We start from the raw sequence: 19677 nt of genomic DNA on the forward strand, positions 1-19677 counted from the left end.
GGCAGTGCATTTTGGACAAAGCACCTAACTGTTTTCCTTGTAATCTGGTAGCTTTCATAGTAACTATCCTTAGCTCTCGTGAAAATTAATGAGATAATCCAAGTAAAGCACTTAGCACAGTACTTGGCACAGGTAAGGCTCAAAAACTGAAAGATACTGCAATTCTTAAGAGCATCCCAGCTATTGCACCTACCCACTGCTCACCCTGGCCCCCAGTGTCTGCTTTGACTTAGTCCCCAAATCAAGCAGGGGAGCTAGAGCCTGAAAATCAGTACCTTATGGGATGACTCTGGGACAGCCAGGAACTGGTGATACACACCGAGGTGACCAGTGCTCTGTGTGTCACCCAGCCTCAGGTAGCCTATCTGGGATTCCCATGACTATGCTAAAAGGAAGTAGAACCTGGACTGAGTTTGGTGAATGTCAGGGCTGGAGTCTTATGGCCCTGCCAATAACCAACTTTGTTACCTGGAGCATCACTCCCTGCTCCCTGGTTTCTCCTTTGTGTAAGGGAGAAATCCAGGCTATTTATATGGCTTCCATGAAACTCAAACTCAGATAATCTTTTCATGTAACCCATTGTTCTAGATTCTTTATACATTTTTGCTTATGTAGTCCTAATAATCTTATGTTGTGACTATTCCCATTTTACAAACATGAAAATTGAGGCATAGGAAGGCTAGTATCTTCCCTTTTAGGAAATCACCCAGACAGCAAGTGACAGCAGAGCTTTTAAACTGTGGTAGTCCCGTTCCCCAGCAGGCGGGCTGTTTCAGCCTCACTGGGTCCAGCCTCATCTGGGCCTCCATCCACACTCCACTGCATGGCAGAGTGCTTGGCCTGTCCCGCAGGGAGTAGAGGTGACTAGGAAGAGGTCACTTTACAGCCCTGGCCCACTCGGGCAGGGACATAATCTGCTAGCCCCTTGGCTCATCCCTTTTGCTAGAAGCCCAGCTGGATTTTAGCATTCACAGGCCTGGGGGAGGGTAGCGTTTACTTACTTCCCAAACCATCAGCTCATTTAAATACAGGTGCTCTGGGCTTTGTCTTTCCTGGCTGCTGAGGGATAGGTGGAACGAGGGACACTGCTTTCCACGGCCGCTGGCTGTGGGTGCGTCTCCTTGAGGGGTGGGTGCTCAACTTCCCATTTCTCTCTAGCGGAACAAATTACTGTTTTGGCCCCGGCGGCTTCTCTGGGCGCGGGCGGGCGGCAGCCTAGCTCGCTCGCTGGCAAATCGTGGGAGGGAGGAGGAGCAGAGCTGGCAAGGCGGGAGACGGACAGGCGACGGCCCGTGCTCCCCACCCCGGGAGGGCCGAGCGCTCCGGGACTGCAGCGGGTGGGGAGCGGGCCGCGTCCTCCCCACTGCCCGCGCGCACGAGGTTAGGAAGTTTCTTTCCGCATCTGACCTCTAGGGTTCCCGACCCTTTAGCGCGGCCGGGGAGCGCCACAGAAACCCGGACCACGCGAGGGTCCCAGGGCTCCACCGCACGCCCGCTCCACCGCGGGGCCGCGTGGAGAGCCTCTGGACCTCCGCCCACGCTCCAGTCTCCCCACAGGTCCCGCCCGCCTCTGCAGCACCTAGTGGCAGCCGCTCCATCCCTTTTCCCAGGAATCTAGCGGAGGCGCGAAAGGCTGGGCTGCCCGAGGCCGCGCTCAGAAGACCCTCCCCTCTCCTTTACAGCTTCCGCGCGCAGTTGGGCCCCTCTGGGGTCTCCGACCCTTGCCCACCGTGGCCCCTCGCCGCCGCCTGGCCGCCAGTCCCCTTTCCTATGTCTTAGGGGGATGGTTCGCATCTTCTACAAACACCCCCGCCTGGAGCCTTCCTCCTATCTCGGGGGGAGGAGAGGCTGCCAGGCGGCCCTCCGAGAGCCCCCAAGCTGCGGAGAAGACGCCTCGCCCCTGCGGCTGAGGCTGAGTCGGCCAAATAGGCCGTCCTTCTCCGAGGGGCGGGTGGTGGCCTGGGGCGGCCCTTGAGGCGGGTATGGGGCGCAGCGACCGCCCTTGTCCCCGCCGAGGTCCCAAGGGGAGGGGGGGGTCCCTCGGCGAGAGGCCTGTCCCTTTAAGGAGGCGGCCCTGACTGGGTGTGCCGGTCTCCATGGTTACCCCGGTGCAGGCGGCAGCGCGGGAGGGAGGGAGGGAGGCTGCCGCTTCTCCCCGACAGACGGAGGGAGCTGTGGGGACTCGGTGCCGAGCGGAGCCCAAGCAGGAGCCGCCCCGCAGCAGAAACGGGAGCCGCCGTCGCTGCCCCGGCAGGGGAGAAGTGCGGTAGGCGCCGCGGCTTCGGAGCCTGGAGCCCGAGATTCGTGGGCGGCGAGGCCGCCAGGGGCCGCACGCCATGCTCCGGGCCCCGACGGCGCGGACGCCCGCTCCCGCGCCCGCGGCTGGCGGGGCCCGCGAGCCCTGGCTGGGCATTGCCCCCCGACAACTGCGCTAGGGGGCGCGGGGCCCGGTGGGGGGCGGCCGAAGCGGGCGCCCTCCCCCGGCGCTGAGTCCCCGCGCCCCGGAGGGATGGGGCGGGTGGCCCTCGCCGCCTAAGATGCCGGCCATGCGGGGGCTCCTGGCGCCGCAGAACACCTTTCTGGACACCATCGCCACGCGCTTCGACGGCACGCGTGAGTCAGGCCCTCACCACCCCCAACTCCCTGAGAGAGGGCTTCCTGCCAGGGCCTCCACCGGTCCCGAACCTACACCTGCCGGTGAACCCATCGCTTCTCACCTTTGGCCCTACAGAAGCTGGGACCATCGTTTCCTTTCAGACACCCTTTCTCGGAGGGCTCAGGGTCAACCCTGCAACCTGCAAAGCATCAAGGCTAGATGTCCTGGGTGTGGGGCCTGTTCCTGGGCGCGCGAACCTAGACTTAGTCTGACCCATCGTATCCTGGCATCTGGCAGTGTTGCAAGGAGTACCCTGCGACTGCAGGGGTGCTGGGTGCGGTGAGGCCCCAGAGTCTGTTCCCTGTCTTCCGGGAAGAGCTCCAAATACAGATTTGAAGAAGTTTGCAAAGGGAGACAGAGTAGGTGGGACTCAGGAAAGTGCCAGTGACCAACCCATCTCACAGTCTAAACCCACCTACCTGAGGGAGCCTATCCAAAACCCAAAGAAGATGGGCTTGGAGACTCCCACCAGGACTGGGGAAGTTTGGAGAAGGCCACCTGAGCTGGATCCTGGATTACTCGAGCTCTGAGCAGAAGGAAACAGGAGACTCAAATCCCTCCCCCTCATTCTTTTCTTCTTCCTCCTCCTCTTCCTCCTTCTTCCACACGCACCTCCAGCGGGCCTTCCCAGCTCTCTGCCTACCATGCTCTGTGGTCTCCAATTCTCGATAAGGTGTGGGAACCCACCACGGAGCTCTCCCCGCTCCAGCCTTCTCCGTCTGCTTGGCCAGGGTGCATGGCTCTGGCAGCCTGCTGATTCAGCACCCTTCCCGTTCCCCAATACATGCCTGGCTTCAGGCTCTGGTGTTCAGCCACCATTTTTGCACTACCATTCCCTGTCAAATTTACTAAGTCCTAAGCCAAGTGAGGCAGCTAGCGCTGAAACTCAGAGAGCAAGACTGGCAGTGACCTGGGTTGCCTTGTACTCCAGGTCATTTCCAGTAGGAAGAACCAGCCAGGCAGCCTGGTTACCTGACTGGTGGGTGAACCTGGCAGAAGCAGCAGTGGGGCTGAGGCCAACCTAGAACAGGTGATGCTTTGGACACTCTCAACCCCAGCCCAGGCTGCTCAGAACAGACCCCAGAAGGCCCAGCGCTGTTCACATGTGCTGGTTCTAAAATGCACTCATACACGTGCAGCTAGCAGGGGGGCCTTGCAGGACACTGATGCAGGTGACACAGTGAGTCCCATTCATAAATAACTCCTACCTGTCACACACGTAAGATTCCTGGAGTTTATAAAACCCATTCTTTGATTGCAAGGCTTTGGGAAGGCAGGGGTGGTTGGTACCCATCCCTTCACCCCATGCTGTCTCTAAAAGGTGCTCTCTTGCAGATAGTAACTTTGTGCTGGGCAACGCCCAGGTGGCAGGGCTCTTCCCTGTGGTCTACTGCTCTGATGGCTTCTGTGACCTCACGGGCTTCTCCCGAGCTGAGGTCATGCAGCGGGGCTGTGCCTGCTCCTTCCTCTATGGGCCAGACACCAGTGAGCTCGTCCGACAACAGATCCGCAAAGCCCTGGACGAGCACAAGGAGTTCAAGGCTGAACTGATTCTGTACAGGAAGAGCGGTGAGGTGCCACCTTGCCAGCTTCTCCACAGTCTCACCCAGCTGGGAACCTACCCCATCCACTGCCCTTCCTCCTTTCCCTTGTAGCCGTCCATGAACCCATCTAGCCTTTGATCCCTTTTCCCCACCCCACCTCTTGTCCTGGGCTCCTCACTGCTCTTCACACAATATAGCTTCAGCCTCCACTCATTGCCCAGTTTAGCTTTCCCACATCCAGCAGAAAAGCATTCTGTCTCAGCAGGACACCTGTCCTGACAGTCATGTCTGCTCTCACTTGCTCCCCACTCCACCCAACCCTTTCCTATAGGGACCCAGACTGCTGCTCCCACCCTAAGAAGCCCCGTTCCTGCTGGTGTCTTACCTAGAATGTCAGTGGAGCAGGGCCTCTTTCACCTTGGGCAGGGAGGGCTGAGCACGGGAGGTGGACTGAGTCTGTCTTTGTGTCCAGGGCTCCCATTCTGGTGTCTCCTGGATGTGATACCCATAAAGAATGAGAAAGGGGAGGTGGCCCTCTTCCTGGTCTCTCACAAGGACATCAGTGACATCAAGAATCGAGGGGGTCCCGACAACTGGAAGGAGAGAGGTAGGTGTGTCCATAGGCATTGATTTAGTGGTTATGGTTGCATGTTGAGTACCTCAGGCCTGGGGAGGTCTTTGGCACCAGATTGGACTTGTGAGTCCCCTCCCCTCTTGTGCTCATGCTCCGGCAGGCTGAGAGAACAGTGCTACTCCTAACTCTGTGTGTCCAGGGACAGGACTTTTGTCGGATAGGCCATTTGAGACAAAGTTGAACTTTACCAACTTCACTAAGAAACTGAAAGCAAACACATTCCACCAGAACCTGGGAAATATCCTTTTCCCACTACCTAATAGGGTCGAGTACAGGCCTACCTGGTTCCTTTTCCCTGTATCACACTTGATAGGGAAGCCCCAGCCAAAGTTCTAGGGCTTTTTTTTTTTAATGTCTTTCTGAGACAGGGTCTCTCTTGCTGTGCAGTTCAGGCTGGCCTTGAGCTCACTTTGTAGTCCAGGCTGGTTTCGAACTCACATCGATCCTCCTGCATCAGCCTCCTGAGTGCTGGAATTACAGGCATGCACCACTCAAAGCTCTGTTTTTAAGTTCTTGTGTCTTTCTACTCTTATACACTGCAAGGCTGGGGCAGGCCTTTGGGCAAGGCAGAACTGACATCAGATACTGCTCCAAGGCCCCTTTGCTGTCTGGGAATGCTGGGGTGCCCTCCATTCTTGCCCCCATCCCAGGCCTGGCTCTACTTCCCTGTGATCTGAGTTTTCTCTGTTCTCTGCACCTGATCCTGCCCTCTGAGCTCCCATGTCCCTCTGCTGTTAGCCTTTACTGGCTCTGCCTCCCTTCCCAGTGGCTCTTGTCCAAGCGACACCACCTTGGCTTTTCCTTACAGACATCCTCTTCCCCCTTGCTTAAATCAAACCTTCTCCTGGAAGTAGGCTGAGAGTATTGTCTCTATGACTCTTCCTTCCTGGAGTTGGTGGGTGACCCCAGGAAGTGAGGAGTCCTGAGCCCAAACTCTGAACAGACAAAATGATCGATGAGCTGTACCAGTTCATGGACCAGCAACTGATGCCCTTCCCCAGGGTACTGTGTTGGGGTATGCACACACACCCCATCTTCACGAGTCCCTTCTCTTTTGCAGGTGGTGGCCGGCGCCGATATGGCCGGGCAGGATCCAAAGGCTTTAATGCCAACCGTCGGCGGAGCCGGGCTGTGCTCTACCATCTGTCTGGGCACCTGCAGAAGCAACCCAAGGGCAAACACAAACTCAATAAGGTAGATTGAGATCAGGGGTGTAGGTTGGGGTTGGGGACACGGCAGAGGCAGGTGAAAGGAACACTAAGCCCACCACAGACAGAAAATGAATGTCTGGGGAGCCACCACCAGGCCTCACAAATACTTTGGGGGTTGGGACTGAAGGAGGAATCTCTCCTGTTTGGTCCACCAAAGGCATAGAAGAGTCTTGACCTTAGTTTAATCCTAACTCTTGCCCTGAGTTCTCAGCTAAGTCATTTGATCTCCCTGATCCTCAGTTTTATTATCTATCAAGTAGGGACCTCTCCATATCAGATATGGAGAGAATAGGGAGAGAAAGGAGGTGAACATCTGTCCTGGACACTATCCAAACTCAACCTTTGTTGATATTGTTTCATCCCTACCTGGACCTGCCCTACCTCACTCAGGGAGTGTTTGGAGAGAAGCCAAACTTGCCTGAGTATAAAGTTGCTGCTATCCGGAAATCACCCTTCATCCTGCTGCACTGTGGGGCACTGAGAGCCACCTGGGATGGCTTCATCCTGCTCGCCACACTCTATGTGGCTGTCACCGTTCCCTACAGTGTGTGTGTGAGCACAGCCCGGGAGCCCAGCACTGCCCGTGGCCCACCTAGCGTCTGTGACCTGGCTGTGGAGGTCCTCTTCATCCTTGGTATGTGCATTTGTGTCCTCTGCCCTTCCCAGGCCAGGCCACCTCAGGCCTCAATGCGGATGGTCTGCATGGCCACCATTGCCCTCCTTTCTCTCCATTTGTCCCATTTGTGACCCATAAGCTTTGAAATCAGACCTAGATTCCAAATGTGTTTCTATTCTGTGCTATCGGAACTTGCACCAGTCACAACTACTCCAAGCCTCAGTTTCTCCTTCCATAAAAGAGGCATAATTGTGTGTGCCTGCTCAAATTATCATGACAGCTAGGTCAGGAATGTATGAAAGTGGGCTGGGACCCTATTAAGTACTGTGCTGGTGCCCAGTAGTAAGGAGTGACTTCCCACCTCACACCAATTCCTACCTGGATCCCCCACAGATATTGTCCTGAATTTCCGCACCACCTTCGTGTCCAAATCTGGCCAGGTGGTGTTTGCTCCAAAATCCATTTGCCTCCACTACGTCACCACCTGGTTTCTGCTGGATGTCATAGCAGCGCTGCCCTTCGACCTACTACATGCCTTCAAGGTCAATGTGGTCAGTGTGGCTGGGCTGGGTGGGTGGGCTTTGGGCTGGTATTGGCAGAGCCTGCCTGAGATGACCTCCCTCCCCCATCTCAGTACTTCGGGGCCCACCTGCTGAAAACCGTTAGGCTGCTGCGCCTGCTGCGCCTGCTGCCACGGCTGGACCGGTACTCACAGTACAGCGCCGTGGTGCTGACCCTGCTCATGGCTGTGTTTGCCCTGCTTGCCCACTGGGTGGCCTGCGTCTGGTTCTACATAGGCCAGCGGGAGATCGAGAGCAGCGAATCGGAGCTGCCAGAGATTGGTACTGGAGGCTGGGTCTGTGTGTATGAGGGGGGGCAGAGGAGTGGTGCTAGGTGGAGTGGGGCGTTTGAGTCTGCATGTGCGTGCATCAGAGAAGGGGTGGGCGGGTGCGTGCGATGGCCTCCGCCACCTGCAGGCCTGCTGTCCAGACAGGCCAGCGAGGTGCCTTTGGAGTCTCAGTCACACTTCATGTCTTCCAAATGGCCACATTTTTGTCATATTTAACCCTTGCCCCCTAGGAAGGACAGGCAAGGAGCCACTGCTCTTGTGGCTTCCTCTCATGCCACACTCTCTAAAGCTTGTCTCCATCACCTCAGATCCCTGGGCCCTTGCCCTACTCTTGTCACCTGCAGCTGCCACTCCTGACAGACTGAGCATTCCCTGATCCTAAATACAGTCTTAGCTGCCTTCCCTGCATCTTCACTCTCCTTCACTTCACCTCTACTGCTGGAGCTCCTCCCTCGGCTTATCACCCACTCAGCCTTACTCCTGATGGAGGATTTAACCCCCACCTCTCCACCCAAAATGTTGCCTCAAAGGTTGCAACATTTGCGGCCTATGGGGCCAAACTCTGTCCATGAAGTCCCTATAGCTCCTAACCCTGCCAGCCACACTCCTCCTGCTAGGTGAGGTACAGCCCTTGAGAGCCCTTCTGAGTTCCAGGGGATCCAGACAAACTTGCTCACATCCCTCCTGCCACGCTCCTTTTCCCTTGGCCATTCTGCTGCTGCCATTCAACATCACCACTTCCATTCCTTCCCTTTATCAGACCATTCATTTCCACCATTTCTAGCTCTCAGTGGCCCTCAGGTCACAAACTGAGCGTGCTTCTTCCTCTCCCGACCACCAGCCCTCGGTCAGCTTTGCATGTTTCCAGCTGCTCAGGTGGCCTCCCATGTCAGGCTGTTCCTTGGCTGGGTCATCAGGAGTCCAGGTCAGCCTTAGAAATCTGCTCTGACCAGTTTCTCAGAGCTGCTAAGCCTCCTGAGAACCCTTCCTCCCTCACCACTGTGCATGCGCAGCTACTGTGTGCCCAGAGGGCCCACTTGGTTACTCCCAGAGCACCCTAGTTGCTGAGTCCATGGAAACCAGGACACTCCGACAGAGTGGCGCCAGCCCATCCCAGGGGGAGTCTGGTAAAGGCTGCTCTCAGGTCAGGAAGTGCTCTGACCCTGTCTCTGACCTTAAACCCAGCCCAGACAGCAAATCCCCAGGTCAGCACCCAGCCTCTGCAGCAGGTCAGGGGCACTCTAGGTCTTGCATTCATGAGGCTCCTCTTCCACACACCTCATGGGAATAACTGATCTGCTATCAAGAATATTTCTGAGCCGGGTGTGATGGAGCTTGCCAATAATGCTAGCACTTCAAGAAACTGAGGCAGGAGGGTCACAGGTTCAAGTACAATCTGCTTAATTTAGTGACTTATAGAGACTTTGTCTCAAAAAAGGGTTAGAAAAGTAGCTCAGTGCACAGGCCCTACTTTCAACCCCTAGGACCATACGCACATAAAGAGAAGCTTTCTGGCTCCAAGAAAGGCTCTGGGTCCCACTGCGATTAACATGGGAGTGCAGGGACCAGCTGAATATTGGATTCTATTACGCATGACCCCTGAGTTCTAGGGTAGTTTCACTGTGTTTGGAGCTGAAACTGGCCCACATTTGGAGCATTTCCAAGTCCTTTACATCATCACCTCCCCCTTCCCTCCCCAGAGAAACTGCCTTCTAGCTGGGTTCCTGCCAAATGCAGGCCTCCAAAGTTCAGCCCTAGAAAGAAAGGTCCTTGTGGGGAGCTGGAGCTGGCTGTGTGGGTGGTGCTGCTGGTTCTGTCTGCTGAAGGCTCTGCTGTGGCTTCTTGCTGTGATCCCCCTTCTGCTACCACTGGTTTGGGCAGTTCCTTCTCTAGATTTCCCATTAGCCTAGTAGACATGCTAGAGCCCAAGGGAAGTAAGCCAGGGCACTTCTCAGTGTGAAAGCCACCAGACCCCAGAGCAGCCTCACCCTCATGTGGAGGCACCATCCTGCCACCAGATCCAGGGTCTCTCTATAGTCAAGACAGAGAGGAGAAGCCCCCTGCCCATCTGTGTCTCACTGCTTCCCACTATCCCATCCTGTTCTTTACCTCAATACCTGGCTTCACCTCAGAGACACAATTAAACAGTGACTATGAGGAGTCGTATGTGCCCACTGCACCCTCATAGCATGTCTCAAACAACAGGAGGGTGAACACACACCTTAGTGCAAATTCCTGAGCCTGCAACTTGATGCCTTCAGTGTTGCCTGTCTCCATCTCCAGGTTTGACTCATGCCTTTTCTCCATCAGAAGCAGCCCCCACTGTTTCTTTGCATCAAAGCCCTCCCTGTCCTCTTGAGGCCAAGCACACATGTCCCCTACCATCAGCCTTTTCTGGAAGCTGTTGAGCTATGGCCTGTCGCACTTGGGTTTGAGCCCACTTGTGTGGGGCCTCTGGGTGTAGCTCCTACCCCAGCTAGTTATGTGCCTATCCGAGCTGAAGCCCACAGGACAATTCTGGTGCTCAGCAAGCAAAGTTGCTGAGGAAATGGATGTGTGGAGAGGAGGGGATGGGGATGTGCCACAAAGATTACACACACAGCGTGGGAGTAAGTGTGGCACGGGGTTGGTATTTTGGGGAGTGGGTACAGCACATCCAGAGAGGTGGTTCTGGCTGCAGCAAGTATCAGGACTTGCCCTCTGCCTCTCCATTCTCCATTAACCCACAGGTCTCCTCTCCCTTCTCCCACGGGCCCAATCCAGCGCTCCAGAGCTCCCACAGTCATCCATCCAGCTTCACAGAAACTTGTGGCAGCAGCCATGGGCTCACAAGCCACCCAAATACACACGTCTCTTGCTAAGGCCAGGCCAAGAAGTGTAGCTCTTGTGCGTGTGTCCAAGTGTGTGTGTGCGCGCATGCGCGCACATGTGTGCAGGTGCCTGCCCACCTGCAGCCTCTGAGTATACTCAGCTGTGTGCATGTGCATCCCATCCCTGCCTGTATGTCAACTTACAAACTCCTGTGTCCCTTTGTCTCTCTCCCACATACACAGGCCTTTTTGGTGTAAATGGTATGGCTGTGTCTGGGCATCTGTAAGGTGCTCACGTGTGTGTCCTCGTCTTGGTTTGGGGGGGGGACTGGGCACAGTCCATGTGGGTGTACCTGAGAGTGCCAGTGTGAGGTTGGGCGGTTTCTGTGGTTGTGAGGAGGGGAGCTTTCTGGAGGACATGAGCTCAGACAAAACCAGAAAGAACAGTCTAGGCGAACATGTTAAAAGAAGTATCACCCATCCAGACTTAGGGGCCAAGCTATGGCTGAATGGTGTGAACTCTTGCTGTCACCTTGCCCCTCCGCTAGGCCTATTCCTCCAGAGTAGCAGCTTCCACAAGGGGAAAAGGGTGTGATTCTTCTTATTCCATTCTCAGCATCAGTAGGAGCCAACTTGGGAGGTACCAGTTCTTCACATGCTTCTCTTACTAAGACTTAAGGGGTATGCTGGGCTGGCAGAAGACGGACAGTGATGGGAAGGTTTGGGGTTGGGTCTGTGTCTGAATCTCCCCCACTTTGCACTCCAGAGTCACTGCATGGCCCTTCTTGCTTAGCCTCCCCCTCTTGCCCTCCTCAGGTTGGCTACAGGAGCTGGCCCGGCGACTGGAGACCCCCTATTACCTGGTGAGCCGGAGCCCATCTGGAGGTAACAATTCTGGCCAGAGTGACAACTGCAGCACCAGCAGCAGCAGCAGTGAAACCAACAAAACAGAACTGGAGCTCCTGGGTGGCCCTTCGCTGCGCAGTGCCTACATCACTTCCCTCTACTTTGCGCTCAGCAGCCTCACCAGCGTGGGTTTTGGCAATGTGTCTGCCAACACGGACACTGAGAAGATCTTTTCCATCTGCACCATGCTCATTGGTGGTGAGGCCTGGCCCAAGGGCTTCCTGAAGGCCCTCTCTTAGACTTCTGGCCCTAGGTGGCCCCTCTCTTCCACACCCCCAAAACCCCACAGGCCAGAGGTTCTTCTGCCTTAGGTGGTCCACAGATATGAGGCCAGACCTAAGAGAGGCTCATGTTCCTTGCGTAGGAGTGTGTGGGGTAGGGAGGGACTAGAGGCCATATGTGTCTAGTATGGTGTCAGGCTGAGCCAAGCCACATCTATAGGTGACCCTCTCTGGCCACCCTCCCTAGCTCTGATGCACGCGGTGGTGTTTGGGAATGTGACAGCCATCATCCAGCGCATGTACGCCCGTCGCTTCCTGTATCACAGCCGCACTCGAGACCTGCGTGACTACATCCGAATCCATCGCATCCCCAAGCCCCTCAAGCAGCGAATGCTGGAGTATTTCCAGGCCACCTGGGCTGTGAACAACGGCATAGACACCACTGAGGTACAGATCCCCAGGGCTGGGCTTTCCAGCCTTTGCTCCCTCCAGGGGTTTGCACTTGGCCCAAATGATCAGGACTGGGTGGGTGGAGAGTAATGCAAAGTCTTGTCCTCCTTACTTTCATTGTCTCTTATGGGGACAGCAGCATGGGGCAGAGGGCAGCCAAGAAGGCCTGGAGCCTTCTCTCAAGCCCCAATGCCAGGAAGAGGAAAGTAAGTTTGGAGGGAGGCTAAAGATGAGAGGGCAACAGACCCAGCCGCCTTTTAGACTGCGCCCGTGCCAAGCTGCATACCGTGCAGAAGTGGTCAAGCCTCCTTCCACCCCAGCCCTTGCTCCCAAGGCCTACCATGATAGAGGAGTGAACAGGAGGCATCCTCCTCTTCTGTCCCTTCAGCCTTCTCTACCTGTTCACCTGCAGCTGCTGCAGAGCCTGCCAGACGAGCTTCGTGCAGACATCGCCATGCACCTGCACAAGGAGGTCCTGCAGCTGCCCCTGTTTGAGGCAGCGAGCCGTGGGTGCCTGCGGGCACTGTCCTTGGCTCTGCGGCCGGCCTTCTGCACACCCGGAGAGTACCTCATCCACCAAGGTGATGCTCTCCAGGCCCTCTACTTTGTCTGCTCTGGTTCCATGGAAGTGCTCAAGGGTGGCACTGTGCTCGCCATCCTAGGTTTGTATGAGTGGGAGAAAACATGGGGTTGGAGGAGGGTTGGGAGTTTGATCTGCAAAAAAACTAGGCAGGGAGTGCACACAAAGCCATGGGGAGAATCAGCTAAGGATGGAATCAGGAGTGGTCCCAGTCCTGGACAGTGCTCCCATGGAAGTCCTCCTGCCAAGTGCTGGGATTACAGGTGTGTACCACCACACTTGGCAAGGAGCAGCACTTCTTCAGGAGGACAGTCAGATGCTGAGACTAGAAGTGTGGGAAAGACGACACAGCAGGACTGAGGGAGGGGCAAAATGGTACCCACAGTGCACATACTTCAGGGAAAGAGGTGAAGGTGAGGAGTCAGCTTCCTAGGCAAAGACACAAAGATTACCCTTGTAGAACAGAACCCAGGGCTCTCAGCAGCTCAATGTTGCTTACATGCTAAGTCTTGCTCAGATTGTTATTAAGGACAATTATCAAGGTCAGAGAACTTGATGAACAGCTAAGGATTGGCCAGTGGGGTTGGAACCTATTCTACTTGACTAAATCTCAAGCTTAGATGGTGTCTCCAGGCACCTGGGGGAGTCCTGAGTGCAGAATGAGCCGCTGTCAGGAGGGATGGACGTGCCCCTAACTGTAGAAAAGCATAGGAAGCACAGGTCAGGGGAGCACTGCTCTGGCTGGGAGAGGCTTATCCCAGTTCCCCTGAGGAGGGTTTTCCAACAAGAACAGGAAGAATAAATGCCACTAGGGAATCTTAGAACTGGAAGGTAATAGGATAGCGACACCCTTCTTGTCATCGTTCATGAGTTGGTTCACCTCCTGGGCCTACATGCAGAAGTAGTGATGGCCAGGCAGGGTCATATACCTGTACTCTTAGACATTTGGGAGGCTTAGCAAGGAGGATTACTTGAGTTCCATGATTTTGAGATCAGCTGAGCAAACATAGACTTTTATATTAAAAAAAAAAAAAAAAAAGGGCCAGGGAGATGACTTAGTGGAATAAGCGCTTCCCTGGCAAGCGCAAGGGCCTGAAGCACTTGCCTGGTAAGTGTGTAAGTGTATGCCCCTAGACACCACACACACACGTGTGCACACACACGCAGCAAAAGAGGGAGAAAGAAGAAGAGTATGTATGACTGGCAGCCCTTGAGTATTTTGGTAGAAAACTAACCTGGTCAATCCAAAGCGAACTTGTTGAGTTGTTGATCCTCCATTTGGACCTAAGGAAGCTAAGAGCTGGCACGGACCTCTCAGCACAGTTCCTCACTCTCAGGCAAAAAGTCTCAGAAGAGCCACATGTGGTGTTCAGTGTTCGATGGAGCTGTAAGAATGGCCCTGTGTGTGGTCCAGGCTTTTGCCTCCTAAATGTCCCCAGCTCTAGGACTTATGCCACTGTTCCATCCTCTCCCGGCCCACATGTTCTACGTGGACTATTTCCCCCACTGACTCAGAGGCTCTGGGTGCCCCATAAATGCCTGGTTCCGGACTGTAGCCATAACCTGGTTTTCTACTTGGCCTTCACCCTCATCTCTCCACCTGGCTCCATAGCTGAGCATCTGCCTGCTCCTGGTGCCTGAGGCCAGCTTCGGGCTCACTAGTGGTGGTTCCAGGCCCACTTCTGTGCACTGTCTTGAACCAAGTGTTGAGTCCTAGAAGGCCAAAAGGGGAATGGGTGAACGGATCCTAGAGGTGATATTCAAGTGCCAACCTGGGGACAGTCTCTGGCAGTGATGATGAACCTTTTAGAACATTCAGTGATAAGCAGCTGGCTGCAGCACATGGGTTTGCCACTGGTCTCTGGTCCCTAAAGCTATCTTCAGTCCTTTCCTGGTTCTCACTTTTATGTCATCTCTTGGATGAAGACAAACACACTTCCACTATTCCAGATGACTCAAAGAAGAGAGTTCACGGACCTCAGAGAATCATGTTGAGATCTAGTAGCTCTTGAAAGGAACCAGAAGAGGGGCCAGGGAGATAGCTCAGTGGAGTGGGCACTCGCCTGGTAAGCACAAGGGCCTGAGTTCAATCCCTGGTTCCACCAAAAAAAAAAAAAAAGAGAGAGAGAAAGGAACCAAAAGAGTGGCCTGAAACCAATAAGATAAAATTTAATGTGTTGTATTTTGCACTGAAGTTTGGGCAAATGATACAAACATGTCGAAGAGGCCTGTAAGCTTGGAGTGTGTTGCCAGTGGCCAGCATCTTCATCCCTGAGGATACAGATAGCTATTATGTGGATGGTCTGCTGGTAGGGAGTGTTCTTCCTGAGCCCAGATCTCCACTTTCACTGGGAGTGACTGAAGGGGACTCTGGCTGAAGCAGAGAGAGGTGTGAGCTTTTAATGGTCATCTCTGTGTCAGGCACTTAATCTGCATAAACTTTTTTTTTTGGGGGGGGGTTGTGGAATTGATTGAACTCAGGCCCTTCTGCTTGCCAGGGAAGTCCTGCATTAACTTTTGATCTTCGATCTTCACCGTATCCTTGGACACAGAAATCCACTGATTCTCATTCTCTCTCTCTCTCTCTCTCTCTCTCTCTCTCTCTCTCTCTCTCTCTCTTTTCCCCCCTTGCTCTTCTCTCTCCCCTTTTCCATCCCTCCTTCCCTTCTTCCATCTCTCTCTCTGTCTCTCTGTGTCTGTCAGTCTGTCTCTCTCTCTCTCTCTCCCCTCCCCTCCCCTCCCCTTCCCTCCCCTCTCCTCTCCAGGATCTCACTATGTAGCCCAAGTTGGCCTCAGACTCTGTGATCTTCCTATCTCAGCCTCTCAAGAGCTAGGGTCACAAGTGTGCTACACCTGGATGTTGCATTAACTCTAAAACACACATTTCCCCCTACCCATTCAACATCCTGAGAGGGATACAGACCTTAATTGATGCCACTTTACAGTTGCTGTCTGCTAGCTGTTAGTCTTAGCTTGGTGGTGGGAGACCCTCCATAGACCTCTGGTGAGATCCAGAAAAGCTTGCAGGGTGTGACAGCTCATACCTGCAATCCCAGTTAGGAGGAGTCAAGAGCCCGGCTTTTTAGCTTAGTGGTAATGCACTTGCCTACCATGTACAAGGCCTGGGTTTGATCACCAACAAAAATAAAATTAAAATAAATAAAAAAGCTCCATGTACTCAGGCAGCTGCAGCAGCTCAGGTAGAAGAGGCAACCAGGGCTTAGGAAGATGGAGGCACTCTGGCTGCCTTGATCTTTCAGCCATGCAGGATACTGAAGTGTTGCTTCCAAATACTTGTCCCTAGATAAGCTGCACCTGACTTGGGGAGCTTCAAAATCATGTTTCTGGGGGCCTCTTGTAGATGTCATGGTGATATTAGGGTACTGGTGGGGGCTGGTGGTCTGATTGCTTTGATCTTTCCAGGAAATTCTAATTGACAACCTATCTGAGAACCACTAGAAATGGAACCGGGGATTGAACTCAGGCTCTTGTGCTTGCCAGGCAAGCGCTTACTCTACTGAGCCATCTCCCCGGCCCAAGCTTGGAGTTTTAATACTGCAGCACAGGGCCTTGGGCTCAGGCTCTTCACCTCAAGGCTATGTGGAGCAGGAGTAAGGCAGGTAACAGGGTCAAGGCATGGCCCAGGATTCTCTGCTTCTGTCTCTTGGCTGGAAGACTTCACAGTGAAGTCACACCTGGAAAGGCCTGGCTCTGTAGGGAAGCACAGGGGCCCCTCTCTGGCCTTGCTCCTCTGTCCTGGTGGTTAAGGGTCAGGCCTCATGGACTCTGACTCTGCTTTCTCTCCCCAGGGAAGGGTGATCTGATTGGCTGCGAGTTGCCCCGCCGGGAGCAGGTGGTAAAGGCCAATGCTGATGTGAAAGGGCTGACTTACTGCGTCCTGCAGTGTCTGCAACTGGCTGGGCTGCATGAGAGCCTTGCACTGTACCCTGAATTTGCCCCTCGCTTCAGCCGTGGTCTACGAGGGGAGCTCAGTTACAACCTGGGTGCTGGGGGAGGCCCTGCGGAGGTGAGGGTGCTGGGTACGTGCATGGAGGGGCTAGGAGTGCCTGGGGAAGTGGGCAAAGGCTGGGGGTGGTGGGATGCTGGGGGTCCCAGCCTGATGTGAAAGGCCCTACGCATGCACACACACACACAGAGAGCTGGGACCCACATTCCCTGGCTTTTCACATCCACATACTTTTTTCCACATACTTTGAAAAGCCAGCCTGACCATATTCAGCCATTCCTCTCAGCCCAGGACACCTGGGGCCCATCCAGTGCAGTCTTAGGGATACTGTGCATGCTGGTGTCTGCAGATCATCGCAGGCTGTGGGTGGAAGCTGGGCAAGGCAGGGACAGGCACCAATTTTCTATCTTAACTCCAGGCTGCTTTTCAAGAGAGTCCTTCAGCCAAGCCTCCATGACATGGCAAAACAAACCTGTCTGAGGAACTTTTGAATTTTTCTAGGTGATGTCAGTAGTACCAAGCCTATCTGAAGCACTGCATTTTCTCAGTTCTGTGAACCTGAGGGACCAAGTTAGGGGGTGGTGTGTTCACACTTGGCTAGAATTTTAAGGGCCAGCTAATGCATCCAGGGCTTGGCAGCTTCATGGTGGCAGCAGTGAAGTAGATCACTCTGGGCCTCTTCCTGGGCAGTGGCAGCACTGGGTATTCTGTTTCACAAAGATGGTTTCTGTGTTCTACTGAGGGGGGTGAATGGGACACGACTGGCCATACATACTGACCCCATGCCCTCCCTATCCTCAGGTAGACACCAGCTCTCTGAGTGGTGACAACACTCTCATGTCAACACTGGAGGAGAAGGAGACAGATGGAGAGCAGGGTCCCACAACCTCCCCAGCCCCAGCCGATGAGCCCTCCAGCCCCCTCCTGTCCCCTGGCTGCACCTCTTCATCTTCAGCTGCCAAACTGCTATCCCCACGTCGAACTGTGCCCCGGTCACATCTAAGTGGCCGAGGGCGTCCAAGCAGGACAGGAGCTTTGAAGCCTGAGGCTGGCCACTCTGCCCACCCACAGACACTGGAGGGGCTGCGACTGCACCCCATGTCATGGAATACGCCCCTGGATCTGAGCCCCAGGTAAGCAGGCCTTAGTCCCGTGAGAGGACTGAGTTGAAGGCAGAGGCCCAGCTGGCTATACCTCAGTCTGAGCACCCATCTCTCCACGTTTACTCCTCAGCCTGCATGGTCCAAGCCTGCCTCCTAGAAGCCTTCCCTGACTGTCTTCCTGCTGCCTCACTCCCCTACTGGTGTACACTGTACTCTGCTCTTGCTGTTCTGGGTTGCTTGAGCTTGGCTCCCCAGCTAATATGCAAGCTCCTAGGCACTATGTATTAGCTTTCTCTTAGGACCTTCGGGTCCCCTGGCCAACTTCGGGCTACTTCAGTCACTTGTGTATGGACACTGAGCAACCTAACACCTGTAATGCCACAGTGTGTACATGCAACTGACTTGTGCTGTTTGATTTGTTGGGTCCACAGGGTTGTAGACGGCATAGAGGATGGCTGTGGCTCTGACCAGCCCAAGTTCTCTTTCCGGGTAGGCCAGTCTGGCCCAGAATGTAGCAGCAGTCCTTCTCCTGGACCAGGTAGAGCCCTGGGTTAATGTATGTTGCTCGGGGTGGTCCCATGTCCCATAGATCTCAGGCACTGTTGGCCTCTGAGCTGAGCATTGGAGAAGCTGGCAGGGGCCAGAGGCCCTCTTCTCACCCATCCCTGCACCACTGAACAAGGGTGTGGTAGTGAAGGCCAGCATTGGACCTTGTTTTGGTCTCTTCTCTGTGAGCTTTCTAGCACTAGGAACTTGGCCTCTAACTCCAGCCTCTTTTCTATAAAAGAGATTGTTAGGCTCATTGTTAAGAGAATGGAACCAAAGCCCCGAACAAGGAACAGGCACAAGAACAACTTCCTGAGGGGCAGGAAAGCACAGGCAGTATGAGCCCAGACTGCTTGGAGAGAGATTCCTGCCCTTGGCATTTGGGTAAAACTACAATTCTTGGGCCAGAAGTTGTTCTTGGGAATCAGGTTCTGCCAGGTCGGTGTAGTCTATTTCACTGGGAGCTGAGGCTGGAACCCATGCCATCTTTTCTCAGCCTCAGCTGATAACCTTATCCTGTCCACAGAGAGTGGCCTACTCACTGTCCCTCTCGGGCCCAGCGAGACAAGGAATACAGACACACTGGACAGGCTGCGGCAGGCGGTGGGTGAGGGCAAGGCAGGGCTGGGAGGGAAGGGGCAGGTTCTGCCTTGGCCAGGAGTGGAACCACTGACCCTGTCTCCTCCCTTCCCCAAGGTAATGGAGCTATCTGAGCAAGTGCTACAGATGCGGGAAGGACTGCAGTCCCTTCGCCAGGCTGTGCAGCTCATCCTGGCCCCTCATGGGGAGAATCCATGCCCTCAAGCATCTGGAGAGGGGCCTTGCCCTACCAGCAACTCAGGGCTTCTACAGCCTCTGCGTGTGGACACTGGGGCATCCTCCTACTGCCTGCAGCCTCCAGCCAGCTCTGCCTTGAGTGGGACCTGGCCCCACCTTCGTCCAGGGCCCCCTCCCCTCATGGCACCCTGGCCCTGGGGCCCCCCAGCATCTCAGAGCTCCCCTTGGCCCCGAGCCACAGCTTTATGGACCTCCACCTCAGAATCAGAGCCCCCAGGCTCAGGAGAACTCTGCTCTGAGCCCAGTACCCCAGCCTTACCTCCTCCTGAGGAAGGGACCAGGCCGGGGCCCCTGGAACCTGTGAGCCAAGCTGAGGCTACCAGCACTGGAGAGCCCCCACCAGGGTCAGGGGGCCAGGCCCTGCCCTGGGACCCCCATAGCCTAGAGATGGTGCTTATTGGTTGCCACGGCCCTGGAACAGTCCAGTGGACCCAGGAAGAAGGCACGGGGGTCTGACCGCCAGCCCAAGCTCCATGCTGCAGATGCACTGCCCTCGGCTCCTCTGCCCAGCTTCAGGACTCCATGCTGCCCACTGGCTCAGGACAGGGCGCCTGAGGACGAAGGCAAGCTTGGTCCAGATCTTGAAGGTGGCTGGACTTCAGGGATAGGAACCTACAAGTCCTCACTCCTGGGGCCCCTCCTCAGACGGCTTTTGTTGACCTTGTCACTCTTGCAGGCTGGAGTCAAGAGGCCTGAAGACAAAGAGAGGTCTGGCATCCTTTGCATGTGCCCATCTCTACCTTTCC

General features: G+C 55.0%; 1 protein-coding gene across 1 annotated transcript; it reads left to right on the plus strand.

Annotated features, from left to right (window-relative positions):
- Nucleotides 1-2277: 2277 nt before the first annotated feature.
- Kcnh3 (potassium voltage-gated channel subfamily H member 3) lies at nt 2278-19647 on the plus strand. The gene is made up of 15 exons (XM_004637781.2): nt 2278-2613; nt 3992-4225; nt 4673-4807; nt 5895-6028; nt 6436-6679; nt 7055-7212; nt 7296-7503; nt 11138-11425; nt 11696-11895; nt 12311-12560; nt 16288-16505; nt 17247-17578; nt 17980-18086; nt 18621-18697; nt 18791-19647. Exons 1-15 carry the CDS (start codon nt 2538-2540, stop codon nt 19385-19387), a joined length of 3258 nt encoding a protein of 1085 aa, XP_004637838.1. The 5' UTR covers nt 2278-2537; the 3' UTR covers nt 19388-19647.
- The last annotated feature ends 30 nt before the right edge of the window (nt 19648-19677 follow it).

This window comes from Octodon degus, unplaced genomic scaffold (genome assembly GCF_000260255.1).
Source record: "Octodon degus isolate 3935 unplaced genomic scaffold, OctDeg1.0 scaffold00093, whole genome shotgun sequence".
NCBI classification, from domain to species: Eukaryota; Metazoa; Chordata; class Mammalia; order Rodentia; family Octodontidae; genus Octodon; species Octodon degus.